Below are 16,605 nucleotides of genomic sequence, written 5' to 3'. Positions count from 1 at the left end.
CACTTATTATGTAATTGTTTACATAGTGAGGTGTTCTGGACTCATGTTAAACTATACCATGGCAAGAAAATGCATACAACCACTGATATATCTAAATTTGACATATTATTTTACTACTCTGGTTACACAATTGAACGTCAGTACATCATAAAACTATTTATTTTATTGGGAACATTTTTCATACACAAATAAACATTTATGAAGAAAAGGGCCCTTTTCTTATTTAAAACAAATATGATTTGGAAAACTATTTAGAATCTTTAAAACGTTTACAAAACAAAATGTTTTTTTTGTTGTTGTTGCTACATGTCTGTATTTGTTTATATATAATGTGGATTTGTATTATAGTTTTTTGGTTCTCTTCCTGATTTCTTTGTGTAATCCCCCTGGCTGTTCTGTTTCTTGTGTTTTGCATGTTACTGTTTAATAATAAATAATACATACAAAATGAATGGTTTATTTGCTACGTGATGTTTATTTGATCGAATAGAAGTTTCGTAATGCTTAAGTTATGAGCGTATTGATATAAGCAGGACACGTGGCATCCCGGTATTTTGAGAAAAAACATTTTATATCGGAATTCGAGATGGCTATGCATATGTAACCGATGTGAAATGGCTAGCTAGTTAGCGGGTGCGCGCTAACAGCGTTTCAATCGGTGACGTCACTCACTCTGAGCCCTTGAAGTACTTGTTCCCCTTGCTCTGCAAGGGCCGCGGCTTTTGTGGAGTGTTGGGCATCGTGGGAGGCAGTTGTTGATGTGTGCAGAGGAGCCCAGGTAGGGGTGAGGAAAAGGACTGAAGCTATACTGTTACACATATTCAGATTCATTTTGCAGAAAGAACCAAACTAGCATATATTTTTGCAAAATACTTGTGTAATATGTCTGTGACGGAAATGTTCAGCTACATTCAGGCTTTTCTGAGTGCGGATCAAGAAATAAGAAGTAATCAATCAACAGGCTGCTAGCTAATGTTTTTGTCAATCGAGCTAGCACCGAACCACTAGCAATTTACTCACAGTCAGTTATACAGTCAGTAAGGTTTGCATTGAATATGTGAGGAATATAATAACATCCATTAAATGCACTGTATGTTCAACACTGTGTGCAAATGTACAGTGCCTTGCGAAAGTATTCGGCCCCCTTGAACTTTGCGACCTTTTGCCACATTTCAGGCTTCAAACATAAAGATATAAAACTGTATTTTTTTGTGAAGAATCAACAACAAGTGGGACACAATCATGAAGTGGAACGACATTTATTGGATATTTCAAACTTTTTTAACAAATCAAAAACTGAAAAATTGGGCGTGCAAAATTATTCAGCCCCTTTACTTTCAGTGCAGCAAACTCTCTCCAGAAGTTCAGTGAGGATCTCTGAATGATCCAATGTTGACCTAAATGACTAATGATGATAAATACAATCCACCTGTGTGTAATCAAGTCTCCGTATAAATGCACCTGCACTGTGATAGTCTCAGAGGTCCGTTAAAAGCGCAGAGAGCATCATGAAGAACAAGGAACACACCAGGCAGGTCCGAGATACTGTTGTGAAGAAGTTTAAAGCCGGATTTGGATACAAAAAGATTTCCCAAGCTTTAAACATCCCAAGGAGCACTGTGCAAGCGATAATATTGAAATGGAAGGAGTATCAGACCACTGCAAATCTACCAAGACCTGGCCGTCCCTCTAAACTTTCAGCTCATACAAGGAGAAGACTGATCAGAGATGCAGCCAAGAGGCCCATGATCACTCTGGATGAACTGCAGAGATCTACAGCTGAGGTGGGAGACTCTGTCCATAGGACAACAATCAGTCGTATATTGCACAAATCTGGCCTTTATGGAAGAGTGGCAAGAAGAAAGCCATTTCTTAAAGATATCCATAAAAAGTGTTGTTTAAAGTTTGCCACAAGCCACCTGGGAGACACACCAAACATGTGGAAGAAGGTGCTCTGGTCAGATGAAACCAAAATTGAACTTTTTGGCAACAATGCAAAACGTTATGTTTGGCGTAAAAGCAACACAGCTCATCACCCTGAACACAACATCCCCACTGTCAAACATGGTGGTGGCAGCATCATGGTTTGGGCCTGCTTTTCTTCAGCAGGGACAGGGAAGATGGTTAAAATTGATGGGAAGATGGATGGAGCCAAATACAGGACCATTCTGGAAGAAAACCTGATGGAGTCTGCAAAAGACCTGAGACTGGGACGGAGATTTGTCTTCCAACAAGACAATGATCCAAAACATAAAGCAAAATCTACAATGGAATGGTTCAAAAATAAACATATCCAGGTGTTAGAATGGCCAAGTCAAAGTCCAGACCTGAATCCAATCGAGAATCTGTGGAAAGAACTGAAAACTGCTGTTCACAAATGCTCTCCATCCGACCTCGAGCTGTTTTGCAAGGAGGAATGGGAAAAAATTTCAGTCTCTCGATGTGCAAAACTGATAGACATACCCCAAGCGACTTACAGCTGTAATCGCAGCAAAAGGTGGCGCTACAAAGTATTAACTTAAGGGGGCTGAATAATTTTGCACGCCCAATTTTTCAGTTTTTGATTTGTTAAAAAAGTTGGAAATATCCAGTAAATGTCGTTCCACTTCATGATTGTGTCCCACTTGTTGTTGATTCTTCACAAAAAAAAATACAGTTTTATATCTTTGTTTGAAGCCTGAAATGTGGCAAAAGGTCGCAAAGTTCAAGGGGGCCGAATACTTTCGCAAGGCACTGTATGTATTGCTAACTAACGTCAGGGCCGCTGATAGGACACATGCATGCATTTCGTTTCTTCAGAATCATAACTACACATGTCTTGCTAGCTAACAGCGGACGTTCTCTCGCAGGACATAAGAAAAGTGGTACAGGTTCTGGAACAGACGGCGAGGGAGATCCTGACCCTGCTCCAAGTGTCCATCAACCATCTGGCTTCAAAGAGAGTGAGTGCCCAATCACATGGGGTGTAAGTTAGTTATTCATTAGTGAACCGTAGCAAAACGTTTTGCAATCAGTTAAGGTAGTCCCTAACTTGTTGTGTTCCGGTTTCTTCTGTTTTTAGCCTAGTGAATACTACTCTGGACTATCACTTATGGTGGCTTACCTTCCTGACTGACTCATTGCTTTGCAGGTCTCCATCACCTTGACATAACGGTTTCTGTTTTGTCACTCTAGTTCCCAGTAAGTGTGTAATTGCTCTGGAACTGTTAAGCACAGTCCGTATGTACTTTGGAGAGCTCAAACCAAAATTCCCCCTGGAACAGCATTACAGGTAAACGTCTCTTTCTTGTCCCCCTGTCTGTCACAAGTCCCCAGTAAGTGCGCAAAGGCCAAGGAACTGTTTTGTACGCAACTTGGAGAACTCAAAAACAAGTTCCCAGTGGTGCAGTACTACAGGTAGGCCCTACACATGGGTGAATCTGAAGTTGGCTACGCATTCATAACTACTTATTCACAGTTCCCGGTCCACAGAATGAAATTCAATGGAAATTTCAAGTCACTGTATTACCATGTGAAGAGATGGAATGATATTGTCTGCGTGTCTTCTCTCCTTGTTATTGAAAGGACAATCTTGCATGTAATTTTCCATCCTCCACTCTGCTTCTAGGTTCCATGAGCACTGGAGGTTTGTTCTGCAGCACCTGGCCTTCCTGGCAGCGTTCGAGGTCTACCTGGAGAGTGCGTCTCTCATGACACGCGATGAAGTGGCACAAATACTAGGAAGTAAGTATCAGTTCATTTTGGTGCTTTTTTTTAGCTTGCCCGGTTCCCCCGGTGGATGGAGTTTGAACATTTTAGACCATTCCATTGGTAAATCTCTGCCCACCATGAGCAAGCTAATACGAATGCACCTATTGCCTTGAGTTTAGCTTTTCTTAAGGGAATGGGTGCATTCGCAGACTGTTTCTCTCACAGTCAATCGGCAGTCAAGTAGTGTGCTGTGGTGGTCATACATTTTCCCTATTTCTTGCAGTCGAGGTGGTGCGAAAGAAGGGATTCCACCTGGATGTTGAAGATTACCTGGCAGGTGTGCTGATCATGGCCAGTGAACTGGTGAGAATGAATTATGTGGCTTCGTAAATTCTATAACATTCAGACAATAGCATTTTCAATAATATATGATTACGTTTTGGAATGATTATTTACATGTATAAACTCATCTGTGTCTGTTCTCTCTAGTCTCGCCTGGCGGTGAACAGCGTCACAGCAGGGGACTATGGCCACCCCCTCCGAATCTCCAACGAGCTGGACTCTGGCTTCCGACTGCTTAACCTCAAGAACGACCCCCTGAGGAAGCGCTACGACGGCCTCAAGTACGACGTGGAGAAGATAGAGGTGGTCTACGACCTGTCTATCCGTGGCCTGACCAAGGAGCAGGAGGCAGGGGGAAACAAGTAGAGCTGTTGGGTGTGGAGGTGTAGGGCTGGGGCTCTACCCTAGGCTGGCACCTGACCTCTCCATGGCTGAGACTGTGGAGTCTTGACCTGCTGAATGGCAGGAATAGGTCTGTTGCCCCAGTAACCTAGGACAGACTTGTGCATGTGATGAATGGCAGTCTTGTCAGTGGGGTTTGAAAGCCTTTGATATAGAGGCACAGTTTGAAGGGGAGGGGTTGTTCCAGTTTGATTACTGGTGTTTGGAAATGTTCACTGTAATATCCAACATCATACTGTAATATGCCTGTTATTATCTTTCAGTGGTTTTTGCTGTTCATACATTTTGAACTGATGTTTTGTACTGGTATGAATTTTTGTTGTTCATTTCATTTAAGGGGGGTGATGACTGGGTGTAAACCTCCACCCAGAAGAAAATAGAGTGTTAACTACCATGTTTAAGAAGCGCTTATTTTGTTTTAGTTCACGAGCAAATAAATCATGATTTTGTGCCATTTGTCTGCCAAAAGCCACGTGATATAACAGGAATTTTCGTATGGCTAGTTTGACTCTGATTGTTCTATTCAGGGTTTATATCTCAAAATGTTCAAATAACCAATCAACAAAACATCAGAGGGAAGCAAGGAGACTAGGGGAGAATCTCAATTGCCTACTCCTCGCCTCCTTCTCAAAACCCATTGTAGGAGAAGGTCAGAGGGACGGCGCCTCTGGCTGTCTCATCCAATGGGTTTTGAGAAAGAGGCGAGGATTAGGCAATTGAGGTTCATCCTAGTAGGAGAGGACAAGATGAATCACAGGGAGATTCTCATTTGGTAAAAAGACCATCCTCTCCTCGATGACTTGGAAACCGATAATTGGTCGAGGAGAGTGTCAATTTGTCAGTAAGCGAACTAAAGTGTCCTCCCCTCCTCGATGTTTTATTTCACCTTTATTTAACCAGGTAGGCTAATTGAGAACAAGTTCTCATTTGCAACTGTGACCTGGCCAGGATGAAGCAAAGCAGTGCGACACAAACAACAACACAGAGTTACACATGGAATAAACAAGCGTACTGTCAATAACACAAGAGAGAAAGAAAATAAAGTCTATATACAGTGTGTGCAAATGGCTGAGGAGCTAAGGCAATAAATAGGCCATAGTAGCGAAGTAATTACATTTTAGCAGATTAACACTGGGGTGATAGATGAGCAGATGATGATGTGAAAGTAGTGATACTGATACTCGATAACCAACTTTCGTTGAAGATAGTCATGTTTATCCTACCTGAGTCGTTCGCGGAAGAGTTTTGATATTTGCCACACCCCTTTGATTCAGCTGTTTTGTTGGAGGAGAAAAACATGCCACGTTTAAAAACGATATGCTACTTATAGTTTTATCTATAAAATGTCTGCAACAACTAGCAAAATAAATGTTTACTACTTTACACCTTTTGGGAATCCTCCTCTGTAAACGTAATTTGCCTGATGACCCGGTTATGGACAAGGAGAGTCTCAATTCATACAAGTGCATTTGTTTCCACATGTACTTGCCTCTTCTCTTTGATCTTTCTCAAAAGGAGGAGAGATGAGTTACCCATCCAATGGATAATCTCCATAAGAAAGAGCCATGGTGAATCTCAATTATAGTATTTCCTTTATTTCCTTTAAGAATCCAAGGGGACTAACCCCAGAGCTTCTGCTCCAATGCGCATATTTTCTTACATTTCTCAATTGCATTGTTGGGAAAGGGCTCGTAAGTAAGCATTTCACGGTAAAGTTAACGCCCGTTGTACTCGTTGCATGTGAGAAGGCGAGAAGAAAGCATGTGAGTAATCAAGGAAATACAATCTAGATCTTTCCCGGTTTAGGTTAAAATGGTTACTGCTAATGGCTTCTCCTCACTCAGCTATGTACACAGCAGACATGGAAGTAAAAAATAAAATATAGATTTTGATACGTTGTTATGGCCACTCTCCATGCATCTACTGCATATGTACGTTATTGTAGTTAATGTATTGTGGCACTTCCTATGTGCATTTTTTATTTGTTACTCCTTTCAAACAATTCCACCTGATTTAAAGGAATATTGTGTCTTTTTTATGAATTTGAAAATGTTCAAAATAAATATTTCTACATAATAGTATGTATTGTTTTTTTTTGCCCTATTTTGGTGTCAAAAAAGCACTTTTCACTGAAAAGGGAGACTTCTGTCCAAACAACATGCTACAGTACATGTAAGTCCAATTGCCTTGTACCTTTTCTGAATGAACCAAGCCTTATTTGCATAAGAGAACACCTTGTTCACTATTTCAGAATATCACTTACCTCAAGGCACGGTGGATGCCAATGGATAGCAATAAGTGGAAAGGAGTTACGTACAAAGACATATGTATTTAACATGTCATTTTTTAATATAATTAACAATATCTTACATAAAGGAAATATTACATTAGGTCTTTAAAATACAGAGGAAAACATTTGACAGTTCAGCAGGTCTAGGATATTGAAAAGGGCATTTTCAAACTGTTACACAGCATCAGTCTTCTCATATTCTGCACGGTAGTAATCATTTAGTGGAACAAGATGGAAGCTGAAAGAATTCTAACCATAGTAATAGATTGGGATTCTAGAAATAGAATGATATTCTAATTCTATGATTGTAACAGGGTAACGCCATTGGAAGGTGATGAACAGTAAGAGACAGGCAGTAGTCTACTCTGTACACCATTCTCTGCCCCAAAGTAGATTCACTACCTCATTGACATGTGCTACTCCTGGACTAGACCTAATCAGACTGAACAGTATACGTAGGTTAGATTTAGATGATAAGTATTGCCTTGACCTGCTGTGTGTAGTCAGCTGTGGTCTTATACGTTTCCCTAACATAAAGAGTTCTGTAAATAAACCATACAACAGACAGAATAAAGCTTTTTGAATTCATGAACTGCAGATACCGTTGTTGGAGAGTGACAGTCGCACCATTCTCTGGATCTACTTTGTAGTCTTAATTATAAAGTGCATCAAACAGAAAGAAGGGCCTTTAGATTCAGAAACATCAGACACAAAAACACATGTTAGAAGTAGGGAAGTCACACTTGAGATAAGAGCTCAGGTAAACTATGACGTAATAATGTAGTAACACTAGTAGCCAGATCGAGTGATAAGTATTGCCTGTAAGGTCTAGTCTGGCATCCAGATTGGTAAATGCAGTGTTCAGACTGGTATAACCAGGCTATATGTCACTTTTGCTACCTAGGGGCAGAGGGCTGTCTGACTCGGTGACCATTTCCAGATACTCAACGTTTTATCAATGTTACTGTGACTGACAACAACAAAAAATACTTTTTGTTAATTTAGAGTGAAATAAATACACAAGGCACAAAAGCTCATAATTTCCCCATCTGCTTGTCGTGGAACGGAGCACTGTGGGGACATTTGAGTGGAGCTACTGTTTGCTTTAGCTACTAAACTCATGGTCCAGGTTGACCAACCAGTGTTTGAGGCCTTTCCACCTCCACTTTGGCCATGCTCTACTACCACATTCAGTTACAGGTAAAGGCTTTTTCGAGTATGAATAAGCAGTTGGAAAATACTGGTTGGGGCAAAACCAGGCCTAGGATTGAAGTTCAAGTGCACATTATTCTAGGGTAACCTCTGTGGCTCATTTGTGTCTATAATATCACTGACACTCATAGGTGGTATAATAAGCTCTCGATTTACACCAATTACAGTCTGATCAGATGTGAAGAAACAAAAGTAAATAGCTAAAATTGCACAAATTATTGCTGCTTTGTGACTTGAACCCAGCCCAGTGATATAAGTACGTCCACCCAATGTGTCTGAAAGACACGGTCTGCCTGGCATCCATAGTACTGTAGGAAGTCTCATGGGGTAGTAGGGAGTTTTGAGTGACTTTCTTATTTGGATGCCGTATAGCTGCTCTTCTCTCCTGGCAGTGGACAGTGCTCCTGACACAGATGGTAAAAAAAGAGGGAAGAACCCAGTGCTTTTGACTTACCTTGGTCAGGTAAACAAAAAACTAAAGTTCCTGTCTTTTTTTACTAAGCTGTAGTCCAAGTCCCCATTGTATAACTTAACATTGTTTTTCACTCATTTGTGCATTTTCATGAATACTACAGAGTAAACGTTTTCATGTTTTTTCAATCTTCAACTTCAACCATGCTTTTCAACGCAGACACCTTGTTAGTCAGTATACTGAAAACAATTATCTATCTTTCTTTAAGAGCAAACCATTTTGACAATCAAGGCCGGCAGTGTTCCCAACCAACCAAGTGTCTTTTTTGGTCATCCAAGTGGCTGATCGTTTTTTGACAGAAGCTAAAAACTACACTGAACAAAAATATAAACGCAACATGTAAAGTGTCCAATGTGGTCCAATGTTTCATGAGCTCAAGTAAAAGATTCAAAATAATTTCCATACGCACAAAATGCTTATTTCTCTCAAATTCTTGCCACAAATTTGTTTACATCCATGTTAGTGAGCATTTCTCCTTTGCCAAGATAATCCATCCACCTGACAGGTTTGACATATCAAGAAGCTGATTAAACAGCATGATAATTACACAGGTGCACCTTGTGCTGGGGACAGTAAAAGGCCACTCTAAAATGTGCAGTTTTGTCACACAACACAATGCCACAGATGTCTCAAGTTTTGAGGGAACATACAGTTGGCATTCTGACTGCAGGAATGTCCACCAGAACTATTGCTGGATAATTTAATGTTAATTTCTCTACCATAAGCTGGAAGTATCACAACCACAGACCACGTGTAACCACACCAGCCCAGGACCTCCACATCCGGCTTCTTCACCTGCAGAATCATCAGAGACCAGCCACCAGGACAGCTGATGAAACTGTGGCTTTGGACAACTGAAGAAATTCTGCACAAACGGTCAAAAACTGTCTCAGGGAAGCTCATTTGCGTGCTTGTCCACACCAGGGTCTTGACCTGACTGCAGTTCGGCGTCGTAACTGACTTCAGTAGGCAAATGCTCACCTTCGATGGCCACTGGCACGCTGGAGAAGTATGCTCTTCACAGATTAATCCAGGTCTCAACTGTACCGGGCAGATGGCAGACGTGTGAGAGAGCGGTTTGCTGATGTCAACGTTGTGATCAGAGTGCCCTATTGTGGAGGTGGGGTTATGGTATGGGCAGGCATAAGCTACGGACAACGAACACAATTGCATTTTATCGATGGCAATTTGAATACACAGACATACTATTACGAGATCCTGAGGCCCATTGTCGTGCCATTCATCCCCCGCCATCACCTCATGTTTCAGCATGATAATGCATGGCCCCAAGTCCGAAGGATCTGTACACAATTCAGCTAAAAATGTACCAGTTCTTCCATGGCATGCATACTCACCAGACATGTCACCCATTGAGCATGTTTGGGATGTTATGGATCAACGTGTACGACAGCGTGTTCCAGTTCCTGCCAATATCCAGCAACTTTGCACAGCCATTGAAGAGGAGTGGGACAACATTCTACAGGCCACAATCAACAGCCTGATCAACTCTATGCGAAGGAGATGTGTCGCTTTGCATGAGGCAAATGGTGGTCACATCAGATACTGGTTTTCTGATCCACGCCCCTACCTTTTTTTAAGGTATCTGCAAACAACAGATGCATATCTGTATTCCCAGTCATGTGAAATCCATAGATTAGGGCCTAATGAATTTATTTCAATTGACTGATTTCCTTATATGACCTGTAAAATCTTTGAAATTGTAGCACGTTGCTTTTATATTTTTGTTCAGTGTATATCTTCATACATTTCGTTACAATATGGTGCACTTGTAGTTTTTCTAAGAAAAAAGTGTTATCCTCATCATAACATGGAACCTCACAAGCCTCAGACAAACCCCATCCTAAAACTTCAGAAACAATTGGTCCACCAGAAGCATGATCATTTGTTTTTGCAGGAGTAGTACATCTATTTACACTGGTATCCCGCCAAAGAGTAAAACGGTGTTCCTCATCGTTCGGTCTCAGGACCTGCCCTGGTTTGTGTTTATCATGATATTGGGGAGCGCGTTACGCCTCTTCCTCCACGGTCCCAGGTCGCGGGTATACCTCTTGATCTGCCGGAACCACTGCTGCGTGCGGGATTTGTCAGATGCCCTGAAAACAAAGGCCTCCTTCCGTATATCCAGCACCTCAAAGGTGTCCTCACAGTCAGGGTCGGCCGACACTACACAGTTGGCCAGGCAGATGGGCTCCCTGAGCACAGTGAACTTGCCGCTGCTCTTGTCTTTGATGAGCACCAGCACACCATCCCAGACACCGTGCTCCTGCTGCTCCACCTTAGCCCCGCCATCTGTCGGAGACAGCCCCTCCCCAGGACGCTGTGTACGCACCATCAGCAGGCTCTGGACATTCTGGAACTTGAGGCCTTTACTGCCCTTCTTTACCCACTGTCCGTCTGCGGGCTGGGAAAGCTGCAGGGGCCCCTCCATGACGAAGCGTGTGTTCTCCCTGGCCCAGCCCACAGTCTTCATGGACATCTCCCGCATCTCAATGTTGATGACCTCGCGGTTCTTGCGGCTGTCGCGGCGAAAGGAACGCAGCGACCAGGTGAGTGTTCCTTCCTGCTTAGTCTTCATGTTGATGTGCTCCAGGTGTGACTCCACGCGGCTCTTGGCCTCTCGGAGGCGGGCGTGGTCCGGGTGGCACTCTGTGGTGGCCTTGCTGATGCGGCTCAGCAGGAGGGGGTACTTGGTGACCCTCTGGAGGGGAGCCATGAGGAATGACCGCAGGTTCATACGCCGCAGGGCTGTATTGTCATTCTGGGAGACATCCAGGAAGATCCTGGGAGGCGAGGAGCGAGAGTGAGAGGGATGGAGGGAGAAAGAAAGAAAGTGAGAGAAAGAGAGAGAGAAGGTAGGGAGTAAGAGCGAGGGAGGGAGAGAGAGAAAGAGAAAGAAAGGCAAAGAATGATATTATCATACTGTTTAATTGCGATTGTAGGCCAGAGGTTCTCAGACCTAATTCTAAATTTGAAAGAAGTGGGAATCACAACCCACTGGGCAAAAACTGGTTGAATCAATGTTGTTTCCACATCATTTCATCTTTTTTTTCACCCAACTTTTAATCTAAATCCAATTACATGGTGACATTTTTTGTTGATTTCACATTAGTTGACAACTCAACCATAAGGAAATCAAAGCTAGATGTTGAACAGACGTTTGTGCCCAGTGGGAAGACAAGGCAGGCTGAGTCATTATGTGTAAGGTGTGATGTAGTTGGCTGTGTCTAAAAAAAAGTTATGACTTCAGCACTGTTCTCAAAATAGGACCAGTTATGAATTAATCATAACCTTCCGTCTCTTCCATTAAGAATAACACTGCGCAGTAGGAACTTAGGGTTCAAAGTTACTGTTCCAGTACTCAGAAAGGAGGAGAGGGCAAGAGCGCAGAGAATTCCTAAACAATACATTTTGTGTACATTTTATCTTAGTCTCGATCTTGAATTAGGAAAAATAAAAACCAAAGTTCCCTTATTTGTCTTTGAAGTGCTATTTTATACAGTCTTTACCTGAGCAGTTCCTTCTCCTTCTCCAAGGTGTTGAGCATGTTGACAGAAGTGGACTGCTGCAGGCAGTATGTCTGGAAGGCTGGCAGCATGTTGACAAACTCCAGGAAAATCTCTCCAATGCACACTGTTAGGAGGTCCTCATCTCCCTGAAAGGGAACAACAACAATGACAATGACTCCATTGATCACTGTGTAACCACAACTCAAAATCAGAGCCATGAATGCAAGGATTTGCTGCCTATGAGATTGGCATCATTTTAAACATTTGTTGAGCTGACTGGTGCTCTAGGTTCGAAAGTGTCACCTCACCTGGTCAAAGGCCTGATCGATGCTGTCCTGCAGATGTTCAGTGAAGCGTTCGTTGACGTCTATGAGCTCCTGAACGTTGCTGAACACCACAGTCAGCTGTTCTGAGGTCAGCAGCCCGGCGCTCTGCATGGGACCGTAGAACTCCTCCTTGATGATCCTCAGGTCCTCCCCGTAGCTTGACTCCGTGTTCAGGAACTCCAAGATGGCTTCCTTCCTCTCTGTCCTCAGCTTGGAGCAGCGCTCACACATACCGGTACCCTCCCCGTCCGTCCGGGCCACCCCGTGCCCGTCTCTCTGGCCACAGTCTGGGCAGGGTCTTTGGGCCTCCCAGGCCCGAAGGGAGTTAGAGGGTCTCTTCCAGCCGCGAGCCAGACAGGGTCCAATCCCGCTGTCCACCCGTTCTACCTCTGCCCCTCCACTGCTGTGTATTCTCCGGGTATCTTCGTCATCGTCGCGGTCGTCACACAGACCCACCACGCCGCTGTCGGCACTGAGGCTGCTCACGGTGCTCCAGCGGTTATGCCCAGCCCTTGTCACGCCCAGAACCCCAAGACGCTCCTCACCGCGGGGCTCAGAGCGCACCCGCACCGAGGCAGGTGCTATGGGACACACATGCACAGAAAGGAACACAGGTTAGACCAACTAATGTTTATAAACACACAATATGTCTATGGGCTAGATTCAAGTCACACGTCATTGTTAACAAGTGTACAGGAGAGGCCTCCCTGTCTCCAATCAATCCCACATTGTTGTAACGCAAAATGTTTAAATGGATAACATGGTCAGATATGTAAAAAACAATCTTACCCCCACACCTCTAAGGCTTGACCCTTGTTCTAACAATAATGTCAGTAGTGTAAGGTCAACATTACTATGTAGCAGGGGTAGGCAACTAGATTCAGCCGCAGACCAATTTTTGTTGGAACACAATTCTAATAATTTATACACTGCAAATTGAATACAAGTTTTAATTTTTATTTAACTATGCAAGTCAGTTGAGAGCAAATTACACTGCTCAAAAAAATAAAGGGAACACTAAAATAACACATCCTAGATCTGAATGAAATATTCTTATTAGATACTTTTTTCTTTACATAGTTAAATGTGCTGACAACAAAATCACACAAAAATTACCAATGGAAATCAAATTTATCAACCCATGGAGGTCTGGATTTGGAGTCACACTCAAAATTAAAGTGGAAAACCACACTACAGGCTGATCCAACTTTGATGTAATGTCCTTAAAACAAGTCAAAATGAGGCTTAGTAGTGTGTGTGGCCTCCACGAGCCTGTATGACCTCCCTACAACGCCTGGGCATGCTCCTGATGAGGTGGCGTATGGTCTCCTGAGGGATCTCCTCCCAGACCTGGACTAAAGCATCCGCCAACTCCTGGACAGTCTGTGGTGCAACGTGGAGGATGGAGCGAGACATGATGACCCAGATGTGCTCAATTGGATTCAGGTCTGGGGAACGAGCGGGCCAGTCCATAGCGTCAATGCCTTCCTCTTGCAGGAACTGCTGACACACTACAGCCACATGAGGTCTAGCATTGTCTTGCATTAGGAGGAACCCAGGGCCAACCGCACCAGCATATGGTCTCACAAGGGGTCTGAGGATCTCATCTCGGTACCTAATGGCAGTCAGGTTACCTCTGGCGAGCACATGGAGGGCTGTGCGGCCCCCCAAAGAAATGCCACCCCACACCATGACTGACCCACCGCCAAACCGGTCATGCTGGAGGATTTTGCAGGCAGCAGAACGTTCTCCACGGCGTCTCCAGACTCTGTCACGTCTGGCACATGTGCTCAGTGTGAACCTGCTTTCATCTGTGAAGAGCACAGGGCGCCAGTGGCGAATTTGCCAATCTTGGTGTTCTCTGGCAAATGCCAAACATCCTGCACGGTGTTGGGCTGTAAGCACAACCCCAACCTGTGGACGTCGGGCCCTCATACCACCCTCATGGAGTCTGTTTCTGACCGTTTGAGCAGACACATGCACATTTGTGGCCTGCTGGAGGTCATTTTGCAGGGCTCTGGCAGTGCTCCTCCTGCTCCTCCTTGCACAAAGGCGGAGGTAGCGGTCCTGCTGCTGGGTTGTTGCCCTCCTACGGCCTCCTCCTCGTCTCCTGATGTACTGGCCTGTCTCATGGCAGCGCCTCCATGCTCTGGACACTACGCTGACAGACACAGTAAACCTTCTTGCCACAGCTCGCATTGATGTCCCATCCTGGATGAGCTGCACTACCTGAGCCACTTGTGTGGGTTGTAGACTCTGTCTCATGCTACCACTAGAGTGAAAGCACCGCCAGCATTCAAAAGTGACCAAAACATCAGCCAGGAAGCATAGGAACTGAGAAGTGGTCTGTGGTCACCACCTGCAGAACCACTCCTTTATTGGGGGTGTCTTGCTAATTGCCTGTAATTTCCACCTGTTGTCTATTCCATTTGCACAACAGCATGTGAAATTTATTGTCAATCAGTGTTGCTTCCTAAGTGGACAGTTTGATTTCACAGAAGTGTGATTGACTTGGAGTTACATTGTGTTGTTTAAGTGTTACCTTTATTTTATTGAGCAGTGTATTATTTACAATTATGGGCTATCGGGGAACAGTGGGTTAACTGCCTTGTTCAGGGGAAGAACGACAGATTTTTACCTTGTCAGCTCAGGGATTCAGTCCAGCAACCTTTCAGTTAACTAGTCCAACGCTCTAACCACTAGGCTACCTGCCGCCCCAAAAAGAGATTGTATTTGAAAATAACAATAATTTCATACCTTGATTACATTGAGACGCGATCACAAACCTTTTTTTATTTGTGGGAATACTTGGAAACAGATGTTCTAAAATAAACACATTTTTAGCTGATTTCCTGTTAGCAATAAGGGAATTAGGGAGTGAAAGGTCACAAACATTCTGAGTGTATGTTGTTATATAACTCGGCACAGCAGCCATATCCTGAACAGACAATAATTGTAGGCTCCTACTCTTCAAAACAGGCCCAATCTTAAAATGTCAGGGTAAGTTAGTGTAAGGGCCTCTAAAGATTGCCATCTAAAATCACATGCGATAGCTAGCTCCTTTACAGTGATTCAGCTGGCTGCCCTGAACACAATCTGAGGAAAACAGAGAGGGGGGCCGAGGCTCTAAATATGAGCCCAGTGATTCAGAATGTTTCAATGGCAGAAAGACAGTCACACTGCAGTGTGGAGGTCCATAATGTAAAGCTGAGGCCAGCACTTTAGAGAGAGTAAGTGAGGTCATAGCCAAGAACAATAACGTTTGTGGCAGTGGAACTGTTTGGGCGTTTGGGCAGCCTGAGGTTGGGTTCATGTGGGTTTTGGTTTGTTAACCTGGCTCATTGTTAGACTGTAAAACATGGGCTCCATGCCAGACAAAGTCGCTGAGAAGACTGCCCAAACGGTAAGTAGGATGAGAAGGATGTGTGTGATTACTTTTTTGGGTAGTTTTGTGGAATGGTGCGTTGTCAGAGGAATAAACACACAAAGAGAGGCTTGTGTTAGGAAAGACTATTGGATAAAGACTGAGGATAATGTGTGATTATGATGAAGTTGGAGTGTTGATTTGATATGGGTTGGACAGGGATGCTTGATATGGGCTAGACAGGGATGTTTGATATGGGCTAGACAAGGATGTTTGATATGTGCTAGACAGGGATGTTTCATATGGGCTGAACAGGGATGCTTGATATGGGCTGAACAGGGATGTTTGATATGGGCTAGACAGGGATGTTTGATATGGGCTAGACAAGGATGTTTGATATGTGCTAGACAGGGATGTTTGATATGGGCTGAACAGGGATATTCGATATAGGCTGAACAGGAGTGCTTGAAATGGGCTGAACAGGGATGTTTGATATGGGCTAGACAGGAATGTTTGATATGGGCTAGACAGGAATGTTTGATATGGGCTGGACAGGGATGTTTGATATGGGCTAGACAGGGATGTTTCATATGGGCTGAACAGGGATGCTTGATATGGGCTGAACAGGGATGTTTGATATGGGCTAGACAGGGATGTTTGATATGGGTTAGACAGGGATGTTTGATATGGGCTAGACAGGGATGTTTGATATGGGCTAGACAGGGATGTTTGATATGGGCTAGACAGGAATGTTTGATATGGGCTAGACAGGGATGTTTGATATGGGCTAGACAGGGATGTTTCATATGGGCTGAACAGGGATGCTTGATATGGGCTGAACAGGGATGTTTGATATGGGCTAGACAGGAATGTTTGATATGGGCTAGACAGGGATGTTTGATATGGGCTAGACAGGGATGTTTGATATGGGCTAGACAGGGATGTTTGATATGGGCTAGACAGGGATGTTTGATATGGGC

The 16,605-nt window shown here is 43.7% G+C and overlaps 1 protein-coding gene and 1 pseudogene across 3 annotated transcripts in view; one reads left to right on the top strand and one right to left on the bottom strand.

Annotated features, from left to right (window-relative positions):
* Nucleotides 1–882: 882 nt before the first annotated feature.
* On the top strand, nucleotides 883–4,398 carry LOC139406076 (translin-like; annotated as a pseudogene).
* Nucleotides 4,399–6,760: 2,362 nt separating this feature from the next.
* The window catches only part of LOC139400928 (uncharacterized), an 80,269-nt gene continuing 70,424 nt past the window's right edge, over nucleotides 6,761–16,605 (bottom strand). For all 3 annotated transcript variants that reach the window (XM_071145473.1, XM_071145464.1, XM_071145478.1), the window contains exons 6-8: nucleotides 12,244–12,842; nucleotides 11,936–12,081; nucleotides 6,761–11,209 (exon numbers count right to left, since the gene is read on the bottom strand). In XM_071145473.1, coding sequence (XP_071001574.1) covers nucleotides 10,390–11,209; nucleotides 11,936–12,081; nucleotides 12,244–12,842 — 1,565 coding nt within the window. In that variant the 3' untranslated portion in view covers nucleotides 6,761–10,389. The remainder of the gene's footprint in view (nucleotides 11,210–11,935; nucleotides 12,082–12,243; nucleotides 12,843–16,605) is intronic.

Source organism: Oncorhynchus clarkii, chromosome 3 (assembly GCF_045791955.1).
Source record: "Oncorhynchus clarkii lewisi isolate Uvic-CL-2024 chromosome 3, UVic_Ocla_1.0, whole genome shotgun sequence".
NCBI lineage: Eukaryota > Metazoa > Chordata > Actinopteri > Salmoniformes > Salmonidae > Oncorhynchus > Oncorhynchus clarkii.
This window is presented reverse-complemented; position numbering and strand designations above follow the sequence as displayed.